This window comes from Bos grunniens, chromosome 25, assembly GCF_055505025.1.
Source record: "Bos grunniens cultivar Pamir isolate PY7600 chromosome 25, Bosgru_T2T1.0, whole genome shotgun sequence".
Classification (NCBI taxonomy): domain Eukaryota; kingdom Metazoa; phylum Chordata; class Mammalia; order Artiodactyla; family Bovidae; genus Bos; species Bos grunniens.
In genome coordinates this window covers 42,652,078-42,679,460 of record NC_141189.1, presented here as the reverse complement: position 1 = coordinate 42,679,460, position 27,383 = coordinate 42,652,078, and the positions used below count along the sequence as shown (strand labels likewise).

Below are 27,383 nucleotides of genomic sequence, written 5' to 3'. Positions count from 1 at the left end.
CCACATGCGAACAGTGAACTAACGGTGCTCTGTGTGTCTGCGTCCAAGTTGAGATACTTGAGATGCATTTACACAGATGACCTACTCCTTCTCCTAAGGAACTCCTGGTATAACTCTCTCAAGAAACTAAGGCCAGGTCCTGGGGTGGTCAGGCCAAGGCTGTGCTGGACTAGAAAGAAACAATGGTGAGGTAATTTCTCCCAGGTAACCCAAGTTTTGGGTGGAGGAGCCAGCCACCAGCTCAAGTTGAGGGTCTAAGCAGGGTATACCTACACAAAGAAACACCTTTATGACAACCCTGTCAGGCCCACGAAAAAATACCTGCTTAAACCTCTCTGACTGGCAAAAACTGGAAGTTTGGTAACTCGCTCTGTTAGTGAAGACGTGAAAATGGGAACTCCCAGGTGCCGCTGGGGGCAGCACTCACCCTCTGGAGAGCATGGTGGCACTAGCCGCCAAAATGACAAAGCACAACCTTTCTGGGCAGACAGCACCGCCTCTAGGGATCTTTCCTAGACACACTCACGAGGTGCTGATGTGTACTACAGCACTATGACCATCAACAGGGGACCAGTCCTATAAAACAGAAACCCATCCTCTGGAATACTATGTCATCACAAAAAGGGCAGAGTTAACTATATGACAGGGAATAATCTGAGATATATGCTAAAAATTAAATCAAGATGAGGGAAGAGCAGACAGACAGAGCATGTGTCCAGGAGACTATTACTTGTGTTTTAAGAAAAGTGAGATACATGCCCCTCAGGTTCCACATAATCTCCAAAGGGAAGAGAAGAAACTCGAAACTCAACACCTGACTACCTCTGGGGCCAATCAGGGGGCTCAAGAGCAGAGCAGGAGACAGGCTTCACAACATACCTTTCGTATCTCAAACTCTGAGCCACGTGAACATCTTACGTGTTTTACAATTAGTGACAAGCAGCAACCCTAGTGACGTAACTGATCTAGGCAATAATCCTCACTGCTGCTGGATGCACGCGCCCCAGTCTGACGGGGGCCTGTGCAACTAGCAGCCAGGCTGCCCACGCCACTCCAGCCCACTGACGTCATCCACCGAGGTGACGCGCCAACCACTGCCCAGCTCCACCTCTGCGCTACTCTGTCAAACAAAAACCTGATTCTGACCATCACACATCCAGATCTAACTTCCAGCTTACAGGAAATTTCAAATATAAGGGAAAACATATTAAAAAGACTGCATCATAAGGATACAATCAGCAAAATCCAGGATATGAGAAACATTAATTTCTTCAAACAGATGTAAAAAGACTTAGGAAGCATCCTAACGTATAGATCTTATTTTGGTATCCGAGTCAAACAAAAGACTGTAAAAAAATCCTTTTTGAGACAATCTGGGAAATTTGAAGACTGTTAGATAAAATTAAGAAATTATCCTTTAAATAATAAATATTTTAAATAAAATTATCTTCTAGATGTATTTGCAGTACTTACAGATGAAATTCCATCTCTAGGAACTACTGTAAAATAATCCAGTATGGAAAGACAAAATAAAGATGAAAACAAGTCTTCACATCAACAATCACTGAAAACCGGGAGATGAAACCCAGAGATGGTCACTGTATTATTCTACTTACACTTGTATGTTTAATTTTTTTCTCAACACATTTAAAAAGACATGCTAATAACATACAAACTACTATATATAAAATATACAAAGAAGGTCCTACGTACAGCACTGGAAAATATACTTAGTATCTTGTAATATACTATACTGGAAAAGAATCTGAAAAAAAATGTATATATACATATAACTGAATCACTTGGCTGTACACCAGACACTAACGCAACACTATAAATCAACTGTACTTCAATTAAAAGAGAAAAACATGGTAATAAGTACATTCTGTCCCAACCAACTATAATACCAGATTTTTGTATGCAGAGTAAAAATAACTTCACAAGTCAATGGCAACACTGAAATATTTACAGATGACAGGATGTGTGAAGTCTGAGATTTGTCAAAAGTCAGTTGGCCATGAGCTGATCATTCCTGAGGCTGAGTGATGGGTACACGGAGATCCATTAAGCCGTTACACCTCCTGCTGTCTGAGATCCTCCAAGGTAAAACAAAACAAAAAGCAACTGGCCATCCAAGGTCGCCTGCAGCACTTGAAGAGCAAGCTGTTGCTCCTTTTCCACCTTGAAGCTGTGGTAGGGGACTGCCTCCGGGGAGTGGGAGGGGCACAGGGAAGGAGGCTTTCTGGGTTTTCCATGACAGTCTGGGGAATTCTGATTTGGCCACACACTTCCAGGGAGAGCACACAGTGAGTTCCAATACACACACTTACCCTTTCTTGCTCAGGATTTCCTAAGGAATTTTAAGTCACTGAACGTTCAGGTCTCACAAACATTTATTTCAAGGGCACAGTCTACCATTTGAGTCCCTCATAATCTGTTCATTCATCACTAAAGCATTTTTGTTGCATCCAATTTTTCAACCTTATACACGATGCTACGACAACACTACTTCGTGTACCACTGTTTGCCTGTGTTTTCAATCACAGTTGACCCTTGAACAATGGGCGGCGGGGTGGGTGTTAGCAATGGATCCTGTAGCTGTGCATTTATGCATTTACTGCGAAAAATCTCCAAGTGTACCCTCACAGTTCAAGAAACAAGTGTTGTTTAAGGGTCCACTGTACTTTCTTAAGACTGAGGATTTGTAGAAATAAGTTATAATGTAAAAGTACCTTTAAATTTTCATTTCTGCACACTATATTAGCAATTCAATTGGACCTAACAACTTCACATGACTTAAAAAGCATAATTCTTTCTTCCTCCCTAAGAAATAATCATTTGAGCCTGGTAAATACCTTTTAAAACTGTATTAAAACGCATATACAAGTACACAATTTTTACTCCATCTAGGATAGTTTTTAAAGCTTTTTCATTTTTTACATCAATGCACACATTTTCTATGATCTATAGCTGTGCAGCATTTCACTGTTTTAAAACAACTATATCCATTCCATAGTAAGTATATATTTGCATTTTTTCACCTTTCACTAATTCAGAACAATGCAATAAACACCTTAAGTCTTCTCATACACGGGCAAATACTCTAGGACCATTTCTTACAAACTGCTTAGAGGACACTAAAAGCTTATAAATATTTTAGAATTATATACAGAGCTGATGAGCTCTTATAAAAGATTTTTATACTGAAAGTCAAATGTCACCTAAGCTGAGCAACTAATTCAGAAATGAAACAGACTGGAACTACCCTGGTGATCCAGGGGCTGAGACGCCACACTCCCAGTGTAGGGGCCCAGGTTTGATCCCTGGTTGGGGATCTAGATCCCGCATGCCGAAACCAAGAGCTCCTGCTTGCCATGACTAAAGATGTCGCACGCTGCAACTAAGGCCCAGCGTAGTGAAATTAAAAAAAAAAAAGAAAACAGACTAATAATGATGCTTTCTATAAAAGCATAATTTTCTTTTAAATTAATGCATCCACTTATTAATAAATCCACTAAAAACTCAAGTTTTAGAAGTTTCTCTTTTCTGAAAGAATAGATGAAAGGCACCTAACACGCAAAAGCCTTCATGTTGATATGACTATAATAACTTGTTCTAAAACCACTGTCTCTAATACAACCTGGATAAAAACAGCTCCTAATCACCTCTGACTGATCCACTCAATAAAACAACTCTCCCAGGGTCATGTGATGATGCTTCCGTGACTTCTGGCAAATAGCACCAATCTTATTATACTTTCAGAGACTCTGGAGATAAATGGTAGGCCCACCTCAAAGATTTACTGTCAACAGTGAAGAGATTCTACCAAAACACTTGGTAAGATACACAAATATAAGTTACTAAGAAAAACCATGGATTACTGACGGTTCACAATTTGTGAAAACAAAACCTGTCTCCATCTTATAGTAGTGATGACTACACTGTACTCCCTCCAGGAACCAAATTCAACACCATACAGGAGCTGCTGGTTCCACGCCTGGGAACTGAACCATCCACATGGCCATGTGGAGGCTTGGAGCCTCACACCAACAGCAGTTCCTGAGGAGGCAGCAACAGGTCAGCAAGATCAAGAGTCAGCTCACTGACTGGCCAAAAGCGCTTCTGGCCAAAGCACTTCTGAGGTGTTCTGATTTATCAAGATTGCAATTCAACAAGAAACATCACAACTAGCTTTTGCTATATACATGTGTTCACCCTGAAAAGCCTATCTTCAAAAGATACAAGTGACCTCTGGAGAGGCACTGGATAGGAGTCATGTGGAAAAGGGCAGACTTTTCAACCTGGAATCTCTAACAGTTAACTATCAAGAACATTGGAAAAGTTATTCCATCAAGTTTTTGTAACAAACCTGTATTCTAGGAAAGGACTTTATTTTTCCCTTCTAAGTTTATTCTGCATAACTAAGGAAATAAATTATTTTAGCCTGGTATTTCAAAGCCAGGCCACATTTAGTGTATTAAAGTAACCCATGCACATCCAAACACTACTGATATGTATTAAAAATTCAAGGCAGGATAAATTTTATGGCTTGTGAATTTTACCTTTAGGTCATTATTTTAAAAAATAATAACAAATAAATAATAAATAAATAAAAATAATAAACAAACTACTCATATTTATTTAAATAAAAATAATAAATAAAAAGTTATGGCAATATCTTCCTAGCACCCAGAGCTCCACAAAGCACCATTCACTGTATGAAAGGGCGATAACTAATGTAAGTGGTCCTTGTTAATAAACAGCCCCATTAGATCCTTCTCTTTTCACTTTAAAAAAAAGTTGCAATGAGCACCTTTTCTGTGGACTCATTAACACATACCATTAAGATACAGTCCCAGCAGCAGGATCCTGGAACGAGTGTATACATGCATTTAACATGCTGACAACTACTTGCTGACTGCCTTCCCACAAGCACAGCTGCTCCAAGTCACCCCCCACTCGTCAGAACAGGAAGACCTCCTCTGGAGGTTCAGCACTAGCTAGCAAACATTTCAACATGAACCATCTATAAGATAAAATATGATTTTTTCTAAATCAGAGAACATACCTATTCTTTAATATATATATTATATTTTGTCTACAGCTTGTGGGATCTTAGTTTCCAGACCTAGGATTGAACTGGAACCCTTGGCAGTGAGAGGAGAAGTCCTAACCACTGGACCATGAGGGAATTCCCTCAAAAATGACTTTTAAGGAGCTGGAGGGAGAGGTGGTCACCTTTTAAACTGGAAAAGGTATTCCTCTAAATGGTAAATTTTCACAGTACAAAAACATCTTTTGACCTACTCTAGCCCTCCAACTGAGACAAAAGTGTTCAAAGTCTCGTGGTTTCTTCTAAAACCACTCTGTAAATCTAAGGATGTCAACAATACTAAACACTCTTTCTTTTAAAAGTCACACTATGGAAGTTGTCATAGCACACCAGTTTTCCCACTTCACCTTGGACACAATTTCACTGCCTCAGCCCTCTTTCCACAGCCGCACATCATCCCACTGTGGAGAGCAATGACACGACCCAAGCCCTCACGGATGGAGTCTGCAGGCTGCAATGCTGCAGGAGTATTCTGAAGCAGATTTACCTTCATTAATAAGCAAGTGTATCATCAGATACGCTTTCAGAGCTAGCACTGCTACCATGTGCTTTCCCATCCTCGGGGGCTCAGTCATCCAAGAGCTGTATCAGAATTACTTAACTCTCCAACTCCTAAGTCTGAGTGAGGGTGAACACCCATCACAGGATTAGATGCCCACTAAAAATGTCTTTTATCCTCTGACTGTTTTCTATTCAGCTGTTGCTACAGGTCCAGTCATGATGAGCTTTATCATGAAAGGTACCTGCCCTTCATATGCTGCAGATATTGTGTCTCAGCTGAATTCTTATTTTATATATGGGAATTCTTGATACGCTAGTATTTTTTAAGTTTTTATACAGAAAACATGTATCCATCTTTACCTTACAGCTTCTTAGGGTTTATAACATGTCAACATGGCAAAACAAAATTCTCTTTTGGGGGATCCAACCCGGTTTTTCACTAACTGGGTAATCCACAGTTTCTAATACTGTTCATTAAAAAAACTCATCTTCTCCACAGTGGCTGAACAATGCCCCACATAAAAATACTAAATTACCATATGTTTCAGTCTTTCTGCGCATAAAAATACTAAATTACCACGTTTTAGTCTTTCTGCCCATAAAAATACTAAATTACAGTATGTTTCAGTCTTTCTGTAGTCTCAATTTCTTCTATTACTCTGTTCTTACATACTGAATTCATCAGGCCATTTAAAAAGTACACAGACATTCTAATTCAGCAGAAATCCTAACATTTGTGATACAAAAAGTTACATAACTCAAAGTGAAAATTTAACCCGTACATCTTTGTTCCTCTGCTTCTGAAACCTGGTATCCCAAGAAAATTCAACACTGATGCACTTGAAAAAGAAATGGTAATTTTAACCACTTTTTAAGATTACTGATTTAAGTAGAATTTACTCCAGCTATAATACATCCTCTAAAATGTCTATTGGGAGAAAAAAAAATGCCTTTCCTTGATATTCCTTTCCTCTGATTTCCTCCCACCAAGCTCAGTGTCTCCCCAGTCTTCACCCAGGAACCTGAAGGGCATCAAACCCCTCACTGACCTCTGCTAACTCTAGGAATGGAGGATTCAGGAAAAGAAAAAAACTAAAACAGAGTGGCTCTATCAATCCCTATGGTCCAGTGGTTAGGACTTCACGCCTCCACTGCAGGAGTCCTTGTTCAGTCCCTGGAAGGTGATCTAAGATCCCACAAGCTGGACAGCATAGCCTAAAATAAATTAACAAAATAAAGTGACCAAATCATGCATTCCCAATGGGGACAGGAATGAAAACTGGTCTCAAAGAGTGAAGAAAATCTTAAATAGTACAATGATAAGTGACCTGTAAAGGATCACAGTACATAAACTGATATGCTGGGTATCTGTGTTATCAAAATTTCATGCAGGGGACAACCAACAACAACAACAAAACAATTCACGGAGGGGAGATGGATGAATTAGGGGAAAGGGTCTAAAAAAGGCTCTTTTGGGAGGGAAAAACAACAAAAGTTATGAAATACTAATTTATAATGACTAAATTGCAAAATATTTAATGACCTGATAATACCAAGCATTGGTAAGGGTATGTTCACTGTTATTAAATGGGTAAACGGATACATTTCATCAAAAATTAGGGAGGAAGAAGAAAAAGAACTACCTTGCAAGAATAAACATGTGCAGCTTCTACGAGCAAGCAATTCTTCTCTTAAAAATATACCCTAGGTTAACTGTTGTACATGTGCACCAAGATATTCCATAACATTTATAACGCTATTCATAATAAAAAACACAAACAAAAAAAACCCCACTAGAATCAACCCAACTGTCTATGAATATAGAATGGGTAGTTCAGGGAACTATGAAATGCAGCAATGAAACCAAGCCATACCGAAAAAAGTATGTGAAGGAACACAGCGCTGAAGGAAAAATAAAGTTACTAAGATTACCTACACTCAAATCCATTTTTGTAAGTTCAAAAGCAAGAATAAACATAATGTCCAAGAAAACATAAAATATATAAGAAACACTCAAAATAAAACAATACAGTACAAAACGTAGAAGAGTTGGGATGGTAGACACACAGACGCAGAACGGTCCTGGCCACATCCCAGCTCCCAGCCAGAGAGTGGTGGAATAACATCTGTTTTATCGTTTTGCGTCATAACTTACACACATTATTCTTGTTAGTGCAGTATTTGGCTCTTCACAGTAGGGAACAATTAACATCAAATAAAACTTACATCCAACTCAAAAAAGAGGTCCCTTTCTTTACTTGCAATCTCATAATCTGCTCGGAGGGCCAAGTCGTGGATTTTGGTACATTCTCCTAAGTCCATGCGCTGTGAAAGAGAAACAAAAATTTACATACAAACATCTAACCATTTGTAGGAAGCACATGACCTGGTGGTAACTGTCTTCAAAATCAACAATGCTTTTTTGAATGCTGACTATGATAAGAAAATTAAGAAACAATGTGGCCAAGAAGTCTTATTTTCCTTTTTCTACCATGATTACATGACACTCAGAAAAGGTGCATTTCAGTGTAATGATTTCTATCTCCTATGGAACCAGAGATTACTAGACTATTTTTCATTACTTAGCTTTCACCATCATTATCTCATGAGTGTAGAAACGTCTATTCAGTAAAGAGCAGCATGGGGGAAGGGGTGGCAAGAAGGCCAGGAAACAAGAGTATCCCTGACAGCAACAAGTTTCCATGCATTCCTTCTTGTAATCCTGACCACTAAAGTCTAAATCACAGAGACAAGAAGAGGAAAGAACAGACAGAAATCAGGTTTTGGGGTGCTACCACATAACCTAACACCTGACGTTAGGTAGCTCTTTGCATATCAAAGGAAATCAAACACAACTGGCTGACTCAGAGCCCAGAATCCATTCTCCCAACCTGGCACAGGACTCTGGACACACATCTGGGACGAAGATTGGACCACTCACTTGCCCCACGTGAAAGACAAAAGGCTCTTTCACCAAAACAGATTATTTGGGTTACCAGTAAGACCAGCCTGATGTGCTACTGCACATTGTGAGCACAGACAGAACAATCAGACAGCAGCGTGCATTTCTCACCTAAGTCCTAAGTAAAGGACCCTGTATAGGGACCCCCTCCGCTCCTGTCTGTGGTCATCTCAACAGCAACAGGGACGTTCGGATGCTGAGGGTCAGGTTAACAAGTCAGAAAGTGCCAATTAACAAACCCCAACAGCCTGGTGAGGAGATGCCTCGGGAACCCATGCTGCTGCAAACAAGCACAACTACCTAACAAGGGAACAGAGCAACAGAGTCCAGAAATCCTCCAGCTCAAACTACAAGTGCGTTCAAAACGAGCTTAACAAAATACTCCATGGATCACAAAATCCGTAACATCCTAGGACAGGATCCAGCTCTTCAGCCCTAATCTCAGAAGATGCAGCCATCCTTATGACAAAATGTCCCACAGCATCGCCAGTGACACAGCCAAGAGGCGGCTGCCCAGGCTGGAGCTCATATTCATTTTGACCAAACGGTAAATGCAAAAGCTCTGTTCTCCTTCATTATGCTTACTATGAGGTCACTTGCAGCTTCTGTGTGTTGGTTACACGGGGAATCCAGAGGTAAGGAAACACAAGTTCTAAAAGCCAAAGCTGCAACTAGGATTGCTGTCATTGTAAAGCTGGCATATTCTGCTTCATTCATTATTTTAAATACCACACATAATCCTTAAAAAATACACAGCTTCTGAAGTAAGCCCATGGGCCACCACTACTGAGCCGTTGTTCTAGAGCCCGAGAGCTGCAACCACTGAAGCCCATGCTCCAAAAGAGAAGCCACTGCAGTGAGAAGACACTGAATGAGGAGACCGCTTGCTACAACTAGAGAGAACTCCATGCAGCAACCAAGAACCAGCACAGCCAAAGATAATAAATGAACACATGTATTTTAAAAAACATGTATTTTATATATATATACGCAGCTTCCGGATTTCCCTAGTGGTCCAGTGGTTAACACTCCACACTTTCAAAGCAGGGGGTGCGGGTTTGATCTCTATTCGAGGAACTATGATCCCACATGCTGCAGAGCCCAAAAAAATCACACAAAGGTAACTAAGTGCTATAGCTGAAAAACGAGAGACAGCTCTTAGAAATTCTTTAAATGCTAACGAACATTCTACTGCTCAAAGAAAAACTTTCAGATGAAGCAAGCAACAAAACCACTAAGTACTAAACATCTTAAGTGCAAATCAACTTCCATTCTAAAAGCTTCAACTGTCAAGGAAGTTTCAATATTAGGGAACCACACATGAAGCAAAATTGACCAACACCTTCCTTCAGATGGGAGCGCTCAAGCGGCCACTGCAGAAACAGGTGAAAGACAGGCCTGGGACTCCATGTGTCTCTGCAGGTCGCTCTGCAACTCTGCCAAGGAGACAGAAGTACTAGCCAACTCCTCTGGCAGCCAAACACCCAGCAGAGCTGAAATACCTCACTCGTTTACTTCTTCCAAAATACTTAAGTGGCTGTCAAATGCAGCATGCCAGACCTTTTATCTTCTTTTTCAATCGCACAAATATCTGTGCTCTCTACCCTCCAGAGGTCTCACACAGCAGACAGGGAAGAACAGTAAAGGCTCTTTAGAGAACTTTCAGAAAACCAAAGTTCTTCCACAAGTTACACTCTCTTCCCTCCAGCTATCCCTCTGGTCTTACTATCAATACACCATTTTCCCATTCCATTCCTCTGCTGCCTCACCCCTATTGACAGGAGAGGGCCTGGAGAAGCCCTTAGCATGCTGAGGGTTCTAACCACTCAGTCCACCTCCATGGAGCACAGCAGACTCTACCCCTACCACCCAGGAGCCCACAGCCATGAGGCTCCATCTTTACACTCGCCACCCAAATTTCCAGCCCTCATCTCAACTGACCTCAGCAGCCCCAACACTTATTCACTGCACCTTTGCATGAAAACAGGTCTCCTGGGCTCTCTTCTCGGTTTGAGTTGTCTGTCCAACGGGGACGGCAGTGACACTGCTCAGTCCCTGGCCTCTCATCAAAGCCCCACAGTCTCTGCCTCCTCCCCACGACCCACACCAACCCAGATGCACTCCTGCTTCCCTTGGCTCCACCAGCCACCCGGAGCACTATTCCCCTAAAGGTGCACATGTGTGTTTTCACAGCACTGAGGTCTCTGCTCCCGTATCCCGAGAGGCCTTTCCATATCGCGCTATCCAAAACAGTCCAGAACCTACTCGCTATTTACTGTCTGTCCTGTTTCTCCATTAGATGAGAGTCAACATTTTTTGTACGACATCCCCAGTGCCTGGCAGAGTACTTGTCCAGTAAATACTTGGCAGATTAAACTATACCTAATACACTAACCCAAAAAAGATGTCCTTTTCATTATAGGTGACTGGAATGCAAAAGTAGCAAGTCAAGAAACACCTGGAGTAACAGGCAAATTTGGCCTTAGAATATGGAATGAAGTAGGGCAAAGACTAACAGAGTTTTGCCAAGAAAACGCATTGGTCATAACAAACACCCTCTTCCAACAACACAAGAGAAGACTCTATACATGGACACCACCAGATTGTCAACACCGAAATCAGATTGATTATATTCTTTGCAGCCAAAGATGGAGAAGCTCTATACAGTCAGCAAAAACAAGACCAGGAGCTGACTGTGGCTCAGACCATGAACTCCTTATTGCCAAATTCAGACTTAAATTGAAGAAAATAGGGAAAACCACTAGACCATTTAGGTATGACCTAAATTAAATCCCTTATGATTCTACAGTGAAAGTGAGAAATAAGATTTAAGGGCCCAAATCTGATAGATAGAGTGCCTGATGAACTACGGAATGAGGTTCGTGACACTGTACAGGAGACAGGGATCAAGACCATCCCCATGGAAAAGAAATGCAAAAAAGCAAAATGGCTGTCTGGGGAGGCCTTACAAATAGCTGTGAAAAGAAGAGAAGCGAAAAGCAAAGGAGAAAAGGAAAGATATAAACATCTGAATGCAGAGTTCCAAAGAATAGCAAGAAGAGATAAGAAAGCCTTCTTCAGCAATCAATGCAAAGAAATAGAGGAAAACAACAGAATGGGAAAGACTAGAGATCTCTTCAAGAAAATCAGAGATACCCAGGGAACATTTCATGCAAAGATGGGCTCGATAAAGGACAGAAATGGTATGGACCTAACAGAAGCAGACGATATTAAGAAGAGATGGCAAGAATACACAGAAGAACTGTACAGAAAAGATCTTCACGACCCAGATAATCACGACGGTGTGATCACTGACCTAGAGCCAGACATCCTGGAATGTGAAGTCAAGTGGGCCTTAGAAAGCATCACTACGAACAAAGCTAGTGGAGGTGATGGAATTCCAGTTGAGCTATTTCAAATCCTGAAAGATGATGCTGTGAAAGTGCTGCACTCAATATGTCAGTAAATTGGAAAACTCAGCAGTGGCCACAGGACTGGAAAAGGTCAGTTTTCATTCCAGTCCCAAAGAAAGGCAATGCCAAAGAATGCTCAAACTACCGCACAACTGCACTCATCTCACACGCTAGTAAAGTAATGCTCAAAATTCTCCAAGCCAGGCTTCAGCAATATGTGAACCGTGAACTTCCTGATATTCAAGCTGGTTTTAGAAAAGGCAGAGGAACCAGAAATCAAATTGCCAACATCCGCTGGATCATGGAAAAAGCAAGAGAGTTCCAGAAAAACATCTATTTCTGTTTTACTGACTATGCCAAAGCCTTTGACTGTGTGGATCACAATAAACTGTGGAAAATTCTGAAAGAGATGGGAATACCAGACCACATGATCTGCCTCTTGAGAAATTTGTATGCAGGTCAGGAAATAACAGTTAGAACTGGACATGGAACAACAGACTGGTTCCAAATAGGAAAAGGAGTTCGTCAAGGCTGTATATTGTCACCCTGCTTATTTAACTTATATGCAGAGTACATCATGAGAAACGCTGGACTGGAAGAAACACAAGCTGGAATCAAGATTGCCGGGAGAAGTATCAATAACCTCAGATATGCAGATGACACCACCCTTATGGCAGAAAAGTGAAGAGGAACTCAAAAGCCTCTTGATGAAAGTGGAAGTGGAGAGTGAAAAAGTTGGCTTAAAGCTCAACATTCAGAAAACGAAGATCATGGCATCCGGTCCCATCACTTCATGGGAAATAGATGGGGAAACAGTGGAAACAGTGTCAGACTTTATTTTTCTGGGCTCCAAAATCACTGCAGATAGTGACTGCAGCCATGAAATTAAAAGACGCTTACTCCTTGGAAGAAAAGTTATGACCAACCTAGATAGCATATTCAAAAGCAGAGACGTTACTTTGCCAACAAAGGTTCGTCTAGTCAAGGCTATGGTTTTTCCTGTGGTCATGTATGGATGTGAGACTTGGATTGTGAAGAAGGCTGAGCGCCAAAGAATTGATGCTTTTGAACTGTGGTGTTGGGAGAAGACTCTTGAGAGTCCCTTGGACTGCAAGGAGATCCAACCAGTCCATTCTGAAGGAGATCAGCCCTGGGATTTCTTTGGAAGGAATGATGCTAAAGCTGAAACTCCAGTACTTTGGCCACCTCATGCGAAGAGTTGACTCACTGGAAAAGACTCTGATGCTGGGAGGGATTGGGGGCAGGAGGAAAAGGGGACGACAGAAGATGAGATGGCTGGATGGCATCACTGCCTCGATGGACGTTGAGTCTCAGTGAACTCCGAGAGTTGGTGATGGACAGGGAGGCCTGGCATGCTGCGATTCATGGGGTCTCAAGGAGTTGGACAAGACTGAGCGACTGATCTGATCTGAATACACCAAACATTTGTAGGAAATGCCCTCCCTCATCAGCATTCCAGAAAAATACGGCTGAAATGTTTCACTCTGGTGCATGTCCCTCTACTTCCTCTGACTTCTTCCACTAAGACCTACCAACAACTGCAGGTTAGGCCGCCGCCTACTCCAGGTTAGGAGCACACTCCTGGCTGCCTGCTATGACCAGTGGAAGGCAGCTGTCTACAGTGACGGCACCCCCATGATCCAGAGCACTCAGCAGTCACCCAGTCAACTGCAGGCAAGACCTCAGCTAACAGAGGCGTGAGGCTTTGCAGCCATTTCCTATTTGCTGTCAAAAGGTCCAGCCTGAGAATACTTAATACACCAGCTAGGTCAGTGTTCCAGCAACTCCTCCCCGAAATGGTAATAACAAAAGCACTAATTAATCCTAAAAAAAAGTGTTCCCTAGCACATGCATACTGGACCCTTAAAATAAGGAGACAATTTTTACATTACATGAGGGGGTTGTGACATCTTAAAATGGTAATGGTGTTTATGGGACTCAATTTCTGTAGGTGGCTGAATCATGGTAGATAATCTGACACTCTTTAGTCTTCTTAAATACTATCTAACTTTGAATAAATGTTCATTCTGCAAAACTAGCATTTATCTGTTTGGTTCATCTGAAACGAACTTAAAATTGTAGAGTTCTATACTTATCAGGTCATGTACTGACTTCTTGAAAGGATGGTGTAACACAAAACTGCAAAGTAATATTAGTCCACATATTTCAAAAACCTACAATCTGGGAAAACCATACCCTGATCAAAAAACTAGTATGTGTTTAACCTGAAAACAAACCAACCCATAATCTTACAGAGCTACAAGCTAACCTGAAGTACTCTTTTTGCTAAAGCCAAAGGAGACTAGTAATACTTAACTTGTGAATATCTCAGTATAATAACTCTCCCCAAACCTGAAAACCTTACAAACAGAACTTTATAGAAGTAAAATAACATTATATAAAATGTCACCAAACTAACAGAACCTATCATTTGAAGGACAGTAAGTAATTTCTGCTTAGCAAAGGAAAACACAATTCAACCTGAACGCCCCCACTGCCTGCAGAGCACCCATGTCTGAGTATCCTAGGACATCCCCCCCAGATGCACCTACCGTCCCAGCCAGAATGTCGTGGGGGCAGCAGTCCAGAAGGTGACTCTTGCAGACACGGTCATCTGTAAACTTGACCCTCTGTCTGGTTTCGTCTCCTGAAATTCATGTGTGGTTTTAAATAAGACAATATTATCACATTAAGCACAAAAGCATATCTGGTACAATTCACCTGGATGATTTGCAGACTACCAAATACTCTGAAAAGCTGACCTAGACGTTTTTTTTTTTTAACAACTGGAACAAAATACAGATGATTTTTGATACTACATATATCATGAAGAATGACGCTTAATGAGATCTGACTCCGTCATTGTGCCAAAGAGATCAAGGAATCAGAAGTAAAATGTTGAGCACCAAAAGGCCATTAGCCCCACACATACATGTGGGCCATGAGATACCAAAAGCCGTGCTTATCAGAGGGCCATGAATCACCACGTATGACTTAGAAGCTGGTAGTTTCCAACAAAAGCTACTTACTAATCATTTTGCTATAGACAAATGTATAGGCAATATTTTGCCCAAAATTACATGAAGAAAGCTTTCCCTTTCTATTACTGACTAATAAATAACCTAGACTTAGTCTACCTATCCCCCTTTAACCCCCACCCTTAAAAAAAAAGAGTTGGCACCTGGGAGTCACTTTTAACAAGACAATACCAAGGGGAAAAAAGCAAAAAAGGAACTAGGTTAGTCAATACACACTGTGAGCTCCAACACATACTGTACCCATCTGCATTCTTCAAGACCTCAGCTGCAGAATTTTATGCCCGCTGTTGAAAAGTTTTAAAGGAAAAGTTTTCTTGCCCAACCTGCAGTAAGGAAGTCAGGGGAATGATACATAAAAGTAAAGGCAAAGTGGAATGTGACAGATTTTAAAGCTAATCTGTGTATATGACACAGAGCTGTGTAAAACTAAAGGAGGAATATATTTCAGGATTTGCAAGCATCCAGGATTAATGTAGTGTCTTTTTATTGAAAATGTTTTCTTTCTAAACTACACTTTTAAAGTTACTTGTGAAAAAAAGCAAACACTTTTTTGTTATAACAGCTTAAAAATTGGTTGTGACTCACGGCTCGATGAACATGAGGCTTTTCTGCAACTCCCTTGCAGATTGATGTAGGCAGGCAAAGATACACTGAACCTTTATAAATAAAATAGAGGGGCCACAATTGTTCAGTTTGTATGAAATAAAAATATGGGAAGCAATTCAAAAGCAACTCAATATACAAAGAAAGCTAAAAAGCACTTATTCACCTATGAGATAAAGTGCAATGAATCTGCACAGCCCTGCGAATGTGCCAGTGTGAACTTACAACTTCATTACTTCGGTAGAAAAGAAAACACAAACCACAGCAGGTACATAGTTTGCAAAGATGCAACCGCTTTCTCCTGAGACAACCATCATGATATTGCGTTCCTCCCTACAGCACAACCTACCTAACGACTGCCAAGCGCAGGCTAAACAGCTCTCCAGTGTGGCTGGGGAAAGGGGGGGGCTGGAAAAGCACGCGGCAGGAACCCACGTTAGAAAAGCTCAATTTACGGCTCCCCTTACAATGGTACAGAACAACAACGGCAGGGTTTCCAGGCCCATCCGGCTCCCTCGGGTGGAGGAGCTCCGCCAGCCCGCTGCCAGCGACCTGAGCCCACGCTGGCTGCAGCCCTTCGCCGACTCCTGGTTCAAGGAGAGGCGAGGGCCGCCGGAGGGCGGAGAAATCGCAGCAAGGTCAACCGGGAGGGGGCTGGCGCCCCACCGACAGCACAGGCTCCGAGGGAGGAGCCCGCCGGGAACCCACGCCGGCAGGGAAGGCTCAGACAAAGGCCCGGCGCCCGCGGTCGGAGCGCGGGGGAGGGGAGGGCGCCCGCGCAGGCGCAGACGGTCGCGGCCCCCGCCTCAGGCCGCCCGGCGGCCTCGCTTCGCTCCCGCCCCAGCCCTCGTCTGGCCGGCCGCCCCGACTCACCGTCCCGGGCCGTGCCCATGAGCTGGTCCAGCAGGGCCCGCATCTGCGCCTGGGCGGACATGGTGGCCGGCGGGAGCGGCAGGGGTGGCCGCGACGGCTTCTCTCAAGTGGCGGCAGCGGCGGCGGCGGCGGCGGCGGCGGCGACGAAAGCTGCTCCTGTCGGTCTCGAGCCCACTCGGCTCCTTCTCGACGCGGGGAACGCCGGGAGGAAGTGCGTCGGCGCCGGCCCATGGCCTGCTGGGAAATGTGGTCTGAAGGCGGGCCTGACGTTCCGTTGCGCAAATTACGCAAGCAAACTGCTCAGGGGGTGGGGCTAATTCCCTCCTTGATTTTACTCTGGAGCCTAGAACTTCCAAGCTCCACCTAGACGAAAATGCAATAAAGGGAAATAAATTTAGACAGTCCCAAACAGGAAAATAAATCCCGTGTTTTCTTGCTAGTCGTGAACCTGTAAATATCATTTAGCCACTTTCAGACTATTTTTTTACACCTGTGAAAATGGTGCCTGACAAATGACTTTTGTGAAAGTTAAATTGAGCGTGGAATTAGTTAGGTTCTGTGACTACTACTTGCTGGTAGTCCCTCTCTGAGTTCAGTAGCCTGGCCACTTCCAAGACTGACAGTGAACCTCTGACACATGCGTATGGCAGACAGTAGGGAACCGTAACTCCTACCACTAGAACGGTCCGTGTCTCCAGACGTGTATTGGAAAGTCTTGTCCACGCTTGTCCTGACTGCAGTGTCCCCACACCCGAAGGCCTGCAGGAGGCCTGATTGATTGACAGGGGATCCTGAACAGCGTTGCCTTATATCAAGAAATCCATTTTACGGTAAAGAAGATCAAGTATTTATTTCTGTATAGCAAGTCACTTCAAAACATAACAGTGCAAAGCAAAAGTGATTCATTATTTCTCATTTTTCTGCGGTGCTTAGGCAGGGATTAGCCGGCCCTGGGCTCCTTGCTCTGGGTGGTTTGGCTGGGTTCACAAAATTGCTTGTGTGAAACTAAGCAAAGATCCAAGAAGGCTGCGCTGACATGCCCAGCCCCTCTGTGGTGCTCCATGCTGCTTCCATCTCTGGATGTGAGATCATAGCATTCTGAAGTCTAGCCCACGTTGCTATGGCAGCTGGTTGCCCCCAGGGAAGGAGTGGAAGCTGTCAGTCCTCTTAAGGCTCAGACCCCGAGAACTCTCCTTCTACCATTATCTGTTGGTCAAAGCAAGTCAAAAGGCCAATGAAGATTCAAGAGGAGGGGAAAATATGCCTTTTTTTTTTTTTTTAAGCTGCACTGGGTCTTGGTTGCTGTATGCTGGCTTTCTCTAGTTTTGGAGAGCAGAGACCACTCTCTAATTGTGATATGTGGGCTTCTCATTGTGGTGGCTTCTTTTGCTGCAGAGCACTGGCTCTAGGGTGCTTGGGCTTCAGAGGTTGCAGCTCTGGAGCACGAGCTCAGTAGTAGCGGTGCAATCCTATACGATGTGGAATTTTCCCAGATCAGGTACTGGACCCTTGTCCACTTCACTGGCAGGTGATTCTTAACCACTGGACCGCTAGAGAAGTCCCAGATGCTACCTTCTGATGTGAGGACCAGCTTTTGTGTATAAAGATGGGATTTTTCAGTAGTCATATTTGAAGCCTCTGACTGCAGTCCCCAATACCCAAGTCATCCAAGGCTTTGGAATCAACGGTGGGAAGCCGTACTGACATCTCACCACTGCTCTCAGTAGCCGCATCACGGAATTTGCACTTCTTGCCCCACCAAAAGGCTTCCCTTGTTGTCACTGAGGCCTGACATGACCATGCATGCGCAAATCAGAAGCACAGAGGAGTTATATTCTATGTGATGAAACTTAAACTTGGACCAACTGGAGGTATAATTTGGCAAATTTTTGACTTTTCCCATAACACTTCCAGCACCCACTGGCTACCTAGAGCCCAGGAACAGTCCTCTGGGAAAGCAAGGTACCCAGCATAACACCACGAAAGAGCAAAGGCCTGACACTGAGTCGGGGCAGCGACGCCTGCTCATTTGTGCTCTGCTCCTTCCATGCCTCACTGCTTTCCTCCCATTCCTAATTCCCTGCAAATGAGGCCCTTAATAAAATAGTACCAAAGCTTTGCTGTCAAGCTCTGCTTTCTGGGGAACTAAAGCTAAAACAGCACTAAATCTAGATTTGCACTAAAGGAATGTATAAAGGATGCCATTCAGAAAGAAAATTATCTCAAAAGACAGTCTGAGATGTATAAAGGAATGATGAGCAAAAAGGAAAAAAAAATGGTGAACATGTAAAAATGAAAACAAAATCATATATATAACATACACTGACCTCACACACTTCTTTGGAGCAGTTCTGAAGTTCAGAGCTTATTGTCTTCAGGGTTACTGTTTTCAGTAAATCCCAAGTAAGACTGAACTCCCTGCTCTCGTATTGTGTGTATCTGTGTTGCTGTTTTTTTTTTTTTTCTTCAACATTGCCCAGAACTTCACCTCAGTGTCTGCGGTTTCTTTCTGTCCCTTCCTGCTCTAATTAGTGGGATTTTATGCAGCATTAAGATATTAATAAATCTTAGTTTAAAATTCTTCCTCAAAGAATGCATCAGGCCTACCTAGTTTATACTGGTGAAAAAACTGGTTTTCAACTCAACTTTTTATTTCACACTTTCAAGTCCTTTTAATTAGGTGCTCTAAGAATAGGTCACCCTGCTTATTTAACTTCTGTGCAGAGTACATCATGAAAAACGCTGGGCTGGAAGAAACACAAGCTGGAATCAAGATTGCCGGGAGAAATATCAATAACCTCAGATATGCAGATGACACCACCCTTATGGCAGAAAGTGAAGAGAAACTAAAAGAGATGAAAGAGGAGAGTGAAAAAGTTGGCTTAAAGCTCAACATTCAGAAAACGAAGGTCATGGCATCTGGTCCCATCACTTCATGGGAAATAGATGGGGAAACAGTGGAAACAGTGTCAGACTTTTATCTTTTTGGGCTCCAAAATCACTGCAGATGGTGACTGCAGCCATGAAATTAAAAGACGCTTACTCCTTGGAAGAAAAGTTATGACCAACGTAAATAGCATATTGAAAAGCAGAGACATTACTTTGACAACAAAGTTCCGTTTAGTCAAGGCCATGGTTTTTCCAGTGGTCATGTATGGATGCGAGAGTTGGACTGTGAAGAAAGCTGAGTGCCGAAGAATTGATGCTTTTCAACTGTGGTGTTGGAGAAGACTCTTGAGAGTCCCTTGGACTGCAAGGAGATCCAACCAGTCCATTCTGAAGGAGATCAGCCCTGGGTGTTCTTTGGAAGGAATGATGCTAAAGCTGAAACTCCAGTACTCTGGCCACCTCAAGCGAAGAGTTGACTCATTGGAAAAGACTCTGATGCTGGGAGGGATTGGGGGCAGGAGGAAAAGGGGACGACAGAGGATGAGATGGCTGGATGCCATCACCGACTCGAGGGACATGAGTCTGAGTGAACTCCGGGAGATGGTGATGGACAGGGAGGCCTGGCATGCTGCGATTCATGGGGTTGCAAAGAGTCGGACACGACTGAGCGACAGAACTGAACTGAACTGAAGAAGAGGTCAGAACAGCAGGCAGCATAGGGAAGCTGGTGCTTCTTAAGCCCCTTCCAGCAACCAGTCTTCATCCTCTGGCAGCTGGATCTTGCTGGGATCATGGAAGCAGTTGGATTCCATGATGGGGAGGCCATTGGCCTCTGGGTATTTCACAAGCCTCTCAGCTTCCCGGCAGGCCCACTGCTGCATCCTGTAGTCAGGCAGATAAGCCACATTCAACCCAAGTTTTTAAAGGAACAGATCATTCCAATCCACAAACCTCTCCAAAAAATATAAAAAGGTCACTGCCCAGTTCTTTCTGTGAGGCCAATAGAGTCTTAATAACAAAACTAGACAAGGATAGGAAAATGAAATGTGGTATAATCCAACCTCATTCATTAACATAGAGGCAAACATTCTACACAGTATCAGCAAGTGAAATCTAGCAGCATGTATAAGGGTAACAGACCATGAAAAAATTGGTTTAATCTAGGAATACAAGGATCAGTCATCTTTAGAAAGTTAATGGCATTTATTGCTTTAAAAGATTAAAGAAAAAAAAAAAGATTAAAGAAGAAAAACCACATAATCACCTTAAGGGATGCAGAAAAAAAAAGCCAGTTAATAAAATTCACTACACATTGATGATGTTGACAAAGAATAAATCAATTGACCTGAGAAAGAAATGAAAAACTTTATTTAAGTCAATTTGAGGATTATAGCCCAGGAAGAGCATCTCAGAAAACTCTGAGAACTGTTAGAAGTCAAGGAAGAGTTATATAAATTTTTTGAGACAGAGGGATGTTCATCAATGACATATTATTGACAATTTACATGGTAACCAGATCTAAGTGTCATCATGGCAGGTCATGTGGCCCTATACAAGATCAAGAATGTTATCTTTTAAGGAGTTATCTTGTTGGTGCTGGGAGAATGCTGCTCTTTATGGTTGAACTGGTATTCCATGAAGGGGAAGGCTGGTCCGTGTATAACACAGATACACAATGCACAGTATGTGGGAAGAGGGGGCCAAAGGGCAGACAAGAATTTTTCATGTTTAAATTTTTCTTGTCTTGTCATAAAATATTAATTTTATTTCACAATGGTATTAGGAAATCAGGAATAGAAGAAAACATTTCTAACCTGTTTTAAAAAAGAAAAATTAGTCGCTCAATCGTGTCCAACTCTTTGTGACCCCATGGACTCTAGCCTGCCATGCTCCTCTGTCCATGGGATTCTCCAGGCAAGAATACTGAAGTGGGTAGCCATTGCCTTCCCCAGGGGATCTTCCCAACCTAGGGACTGAACCTGTGCCTCCTGCATTGCAGGCAGATTCTTTACTCTCTGAGCCACCAGAGAAGCCCAAACCTGTTAAAGAATATCTAAAAAAAAGTTTGAATTTTCTCAGAATATAATCATAGCATCTGAACAAAGACCATTTTCTTTCTTCTCCTTTTGAAAGGTTGCTGTTGAATCACGCGAATACACCGGGATTCTTGGCCCCCGGAGGAGAAGAATTCAATCCAGGGCCAGAGACGAGGCTTGATCGCTCAGAGCTTTTGTGTAATAAAGGTTTATTAAAGTATAAAGGAGATAGAGAAAGCTTCTGACATAGGCATCAGAAGGGGGCAGAAAGAGTACCCGCTTGCTAGTGTTAACAATGAGGTTATATAATCCAAAGAATGTCTGGAGGTTGTAAAGACCTCATCAGACCTACTCCCATAATTTACATTTTAAGATAACAGAAGGTTGAATCCAAAGACTGTCCTTAGGCAGGATACATTATTGTTATATAATCCTAAGGAATGTGGAGAAAGAAAAAAAGTTCGTCCTTTCTTCCTCCTTGAGAATTCCAGACCCCTCTCTCCTTGGGGACCCCTAGACTCCCTATCAATCTGCCTAGGAACTGACTCTCTCATTCCCCCCTTTTCTTTTAGGAGAATTATGTTGCCTACGGAAAAGGGGCGTCCTTCTCGTTACATAACTGCTTCCGAGCTGACAAGGGGCGTTGTCCCTAAATTGGTAAAGCAACATATTCTCCTAATCCTCATATTGAGGATATCTGATCCAGGGGCCCCAAATAGTTGTTGGAGGAAGCTACAGCAGTAGCAGGAGTTTGAGCAACCATTTGTAACTTAAAAGCTTTCATGCGGCTAGAAACAAATCCAGTTATACAATTACAGATGCAGGCAACATAGTCATTAAAACAAGTTAAAATCGAAATTAAAAGTCACATTATGTCCATAGTTAAAGTACAAAGTGTTGCACCAGTCCATTTTAGGGTTGGTAGATGTCATCAGATGAAGAAGAGGCATCCCATGTGATTGTTGTTGAAGGTATTCACAGACTTGGAGAAACTCTTTTCCTTGAAGTGGGGATGTCCACCAAGGGACGCCTTCCACTGACGAAGAGGGGAGCGCTCCGCAGACCCAGCAGTTAGACTGATTGTGGAATGTAGCATAGGAGTGAGCCCAGGACAGGAAGACATTGTCTTGAGGATCCAAGGGCAGACTCAGGATTTTTGGAGTCAGCAGAAGTAGACTCACATAGATTATCAGGCCCATCCGCTGCCCTTTGCTTAACTCTAGAGCTCGGGTCAGAGCCAAAAGCTCTGCTAACTGAGCACTGGTTCCCTGGGGGAGAGATTTTGCTTCCAAAACCTGTTCAGCAGTCACCACGGCGTAACCTGCTTTACGCCTTCCATCCCGAACAAAAGAACTGCCATCTGTAAATATTTCCATGTCAGGATTGTCTAATGGGGTATCCTTTAGATCCTCCCGAGCTGCATAGTTCAAAGTTAGGAATTGAAAACAATCGTGATCAGGTGTTTCATTTTCCTTCTCAGGAAGGAAAGCGGCAGGATTTAAATTTCCACAAACTTTAAGCTTAGTTACTGGTCCTTCTAACAACAATGACTGATACTTAAGAAGCCTACTGTCTGTCATCCAAATATTAACCTTAGAATTTAAGATTCCACTCACATCATGAGAAGTCAGTACAGTAAGGTTTCGTCCATTAATTATTTTTAAAGCTTCAGGTGCTAATAAAGCCACTGCCCCAATTACTCTTAGGCAGTGGGGCCACCCACGTGAAACTACATCTAATTCTCTGCTTAGATAAGCAATAGGTTGCTGGTGAGGCCCTCGGGGTTGTGTCAAAACTCCCAATGCCACACCTTTTCTTTCAGTGACAAACAAATTAAATTCTGACCCTGTGGGCAAGCTCAGAGCTGGAACTTGCAGGAGAGCAGTCTGAAGAACCTTAAAAGCCTTTTGAGTTTCTGGAGACCAAACCAGTTTGTCGGTTTGGGCCTGCTGAGTTTCAGCTATAAGTTTATATAAGGGCCGGGCAAGTTCCCCTTAACCCGGAATCCAAATGTGACAGTAACCTGTGATTCCCCAAAATCCTCTCAATTGTCAAAGTCATAGGCAGGGGGTGATTTAGTATAGGTTTAATTCTCTCAGGGCCTATGGCCCTAGACCCTTCTGATATGATTAGGCCCAGATATCTAACCGATTGTTGACAAAGCTGAGCCTTTTCTCTTGATGCCTTGTAACCACAGCCTGCCAGAAAGTTTAAGAAATCTTCTGAGGCTCGCGAACAAGCTTCCTCTGTCTCAGCACAGAGCAAAATATCATCTACATATTGTAACACCACTGCTTCAGAGCTATTAAAGTTTTGTAGATCCCGTGACAAACTTTGTCCGAATAAGTGAGGAATGTCACAAAATCCCTGGGGCAAAACTGTCCAGGTTAACTGAGAAGCTGGCTGCGTAGGGTCTTCAAAGGCAAATAGAAATTGACTTTCTTCCACCAAAAGCACTGAATAGAAGGCATCCTTTAAATCAATTACTGAGAAATATTTGGCCCATTCAGGAATTTCAGACAATAGAGTATAAGGATTAGGCACCACGGGGTGTAAAGGAACTACAGCCTCATTTATTATTCGTAAATCTTGAACTAGTCTCCATTTACCATTCGATTTCTTTATACCCCAAATAGGAGTATTGCAAGGACTGTTACAGGGAATTAATAGTCCCTGCTCCTTTAAATTTTTGATGATGGGTTTTAACCCTTCCTTAACTTCAGGTTTCAGTGGATACTGCTTCTTATGTGGAAATACGTGTGGGTCTTTGAGCTTAACAACTACAGGAATAGCATTTTGTGCTCGACCCACAGATTTTCCATCAGCCCATACTCTAGGATTTACATTTTGTTCAACTAAAGGGAGAGAAAGGAAGGGCTCCATATTCACGAAAACAGAGGCATGGACTTTGCTCAGTATATCCCTTCCCAAAAGGGGTGAGGGAGATTCTGGCACGATCAGAAACTCGTGTGAAAACAGCACAGAATCCCAGTTGCAAGATAAAGAATAACTGAAATAATACCTTTTGGCTCATCCAGACAGTCCCATTACGGAAGCGGATCAGGAAGAAAGTGGGCCAGGGGCTTCAGTAAGCACAGAATAAGTTGCCCCAGTATCTAAAAGGAAATCGACGGATTGGCCCCCCACAATTATTAATACCCGGGGTTCCTCAGGTGTAATTAGGACAGGAGCTTGTGTGGGGACCCCCGGGCACCTTCAGTCCTGATTGTCTTGAGAGTCCGACCCGGAGACCTACGCCTCTGGGGGCGGTCTCTCTTCCAGTGTGGTCCTTTGCAGACCGGACATGGAGCCGGGGGCGGCTTAGATGCCTGAGGGCAATCCCGCTTGAGGTGCCCCTCCTTTCCACAGTAATAGCAAGCCCATCCCTTTTCACCTGGGCCCCTCTGGGCATTTTTCTCAGGCTGTTTAAGAACGTTTTTCACAGCCATGGCGAAGGCTTCCGCCTTTTCCTTTGTCTTTTTTTGCCTTTCTTTCTTTTCCTCATATTCCCTACCATAATAGACTATCTGAGCCAGTTGTAACAGAGTATCTAAAGACTGATTTGGTCCATACGCCTGTTTTAATAGCTTACTGTGGATATCTGGAGCCGACTGAGTGAGAGATCTATCCTTTAAGATCACTTTTCCCTCTTCACTTTCGGGATCAATCTCAGTGAATCTGCGAAGGCCTTCTCTCAGTCTATCTAGGAATTTACCAGGAGCTTCCTTCTCCTCCTGTTCTATGTCTGCCAATTTGCCATAGTTTAAAGGCTTAGAACGCGCCTAAGTCCTTCAAGAATACATCTAACAAAATGACTCTGATCCCATCTTCCTTTAGCTGTGTTGTGGTCCCAGTCTGGTTCTATAGTTGGGACCGCCTGATTCCCAGTGGGGAGGGCTGCTATTTCGTTCTCCCTCTTCCCTACTGATGCATTACCAAACCATTCATCTCCATAAGCAACCGCTTTTCCCAAAACTCGAGTCTTTGACTCGGGAGTCAGCGTTTGTCCCAAGATATACATCACATCCTTCCAAGTGAGGTCATAAAGCAGAGTAACACCTTTAAAGGCTCTAATACATTTTTCTGGGTCCTCTAAATAGTCTCCCAGATCCTCCTTGATTCTTTGTATTTCTTGATAAGAGAAAGGCTTATTAACTCTCACAGACTGATTATATCTCCTGGTGGGTGTTTCATAAAGACGCAACAGCTTGTGTGGCTGTTCCTCAGTCTCTCTGGCTGCTCTGCGCATATGATCCCAGGGATAGATTGGAGAAACCTGTTTTTCCTCTTCTCTTTGTCTCCTGTCCTCCATCTCATCTCTTACTTCGATGGTCTGAGTTTCTACTGAAACCAGAGTAGTCTGAGGTCATACTGAGATAGGAGTTGTTTGGACCTCCACGTGGGCAGTTTGAATCCCAGTTTGGAGTCCCAGGTATGGGGGCAAAGTAAGAGGACAGGAGGGAGCTGAAGGTTTCACGCCCAAATCTATACCCTTAGGACATAAGTCTGGCATATTTCGCAGACAGAAAAAGGGCAACACATATGCTACTTCTACCCATTTCCCTTGTTCCTTACCGAACCGGTCTAATTGTAGAACAGTATTATACTTAAGAGACCCTCCAACTGGCCACCATTCGCCGTCCTCCAATGGATACCGCGGCCATGCAGTATCACATAGGAAGAAAGACCAGGTGTGTCTTCTTTAAGCCCTGGGGATCAAATCTATCCCAGTTTTTCAGGATACAGTTCAAAGGAGTGAGGCTGGAATTGTTAGCTCCCATCTGTAAGAGAGAAAAAAAGCGACCAAGGCCATTTTTCTACTGGAGGCGTCCCTCCCTGCTCTAGATGGGGGTGTAGACAGACGTTACACCAAAAGCTTTTTCTTCCTGGTCGGACTTAGTCTGTCCCTTACTGACGCAGGCGCAGTACTCGTCCCTCCCGGTTCTACCACCGAGATGGGGTGGGGATGTACCAGGGGTAGACTTGATAGCATCCCTACTTGACGTCCAGCTCTTCACCTTTAACCTTGCTTGCCTCTGATGTCACCCAGAGTAAATCAAAGTAACCTTCCGGAATGCCTCCCAAGCTAAGACTACTAGGGGAAACATTCGTCACCTGAGTGCCTGTGCACAACGCTGAGTATTTCCTGACTACAATAAGACCGACGCGAACATAAAACTGAGATGTTCTTTCCAAGCATCACCACACCAGTATAATAGCCTCCTCTGATCCACTAAGAGCCGGCGTTACCAAAGAAAAAAAACCCATCGCAGTACCAATCTGAGTAACCTTTAACCTCAGAGATGTTCTGGGAGCTAGAGCTCCATCTAGCTTCCGAACTTTCGATTCCTAGCGAGGCTAGGCGCTTTATTGGCTACCAATCCAAGTTTGGGACCTAAGCCACAGTACACAGTAACAGTATAGATCACAAGTCCCTTGAAAGTCTATGATCCAATAGATTAGGTTAGTACTTCTAATTCCCAAGGAGTTATGAAATGGTCAAAGAGACCGAAAAGTTTGACCGAGAAAGGAGAGTTCGGTCCACACGCTTTGCCCATTTCTGGTCGGTTCCCAAAGGAGACATTGGGTGCCTCTTGGCATTGGCAGGTCGGTATAACACCCCGACAGGTTTCTGCCATAAGCCCTATGAGATCACTGTGGAACTGCAGAGCAGGGCTCCTTACTTGCTTCTCGCAGGGCATGCCATTCATTCTCACAAGCACACGGTAGAGTTAGTAAAGCACAGCAGAAAACGTGTTCGCTAAGAGAACAAAGAACTAAAGCTCCAAGCATCCTTACCTTGTCCTGAAGGATCCTGGACGAGCCCCCAAGATGAAAGGTTGTTGTTGAATCACGCGAATACACTGGGATTCTTGGCCCCCGGAGGAGAAGAATTCAATCCAGGGCCAGAGACGAGGCTTGATCGCTCAGAGC

At 43.3% G+C, this 27,383-nt stretch overlaps 1 protein-coding gene and 1 long non-coding RNA gene across 7 annotated transcripts in view; both read right to left on the bottom strand.

Annotated features, from left to right (window-relative positions):
• LUC7L (LUC7 like) overlaps positions 1-16,712 on the bottom strand; it is a 32,394-nt gene extending 15,682 nt beyond the window's left edge. For 2 of the 6 annotated variants that reach the window (XM_086376690.1, XM_086376687.1), the window contains exons 1-4: positions 16,525-16,712; positions 15,634-15,704; positions 14,563-14,657; positions 7,841-7,939 (exon numbers count right to left, since the gene is read on the bottom strand). Coding sequence is in view for 3 of the 6 variants with exons in the window: in XM_086376687.1 (XP_086232813.1) it covers positions 7,841-7,936 (96 nt within the window). In the remaining 3 variants the exon portion in view is untranslated. Of the gene's footprint in view, positions 1-7,840; positions 7,940-14,562; positions 14,658-15,633; positions 15,705-16,000; positions 16,433-16,524 lie in introns of those variants that run through there. The other 4 variants (XM_086376691.1, XM_086376686.1, XM_086376689.1 and 1 more) reach the window with 3 other exon arrangements.
• A 3,477-nt stretch (positions 16,713-20,189) lies between these two features.
• Positions 20,190-27,374, bottom strand: LOC147345751 (uncharacterized). Its single transcript, XR_015154944.1, has 2 exons — positions 27,249-27,374; positions 20,190-20,295 (listed from the first exon to the last, which is right to left on the bottom strand). It is a non-coding gene; the product is annotated as an uncharacterized LOC147345751 (long non-coding RNA).
• Positions 27,375-27,383: the final 9 nt, after the last annotated feature.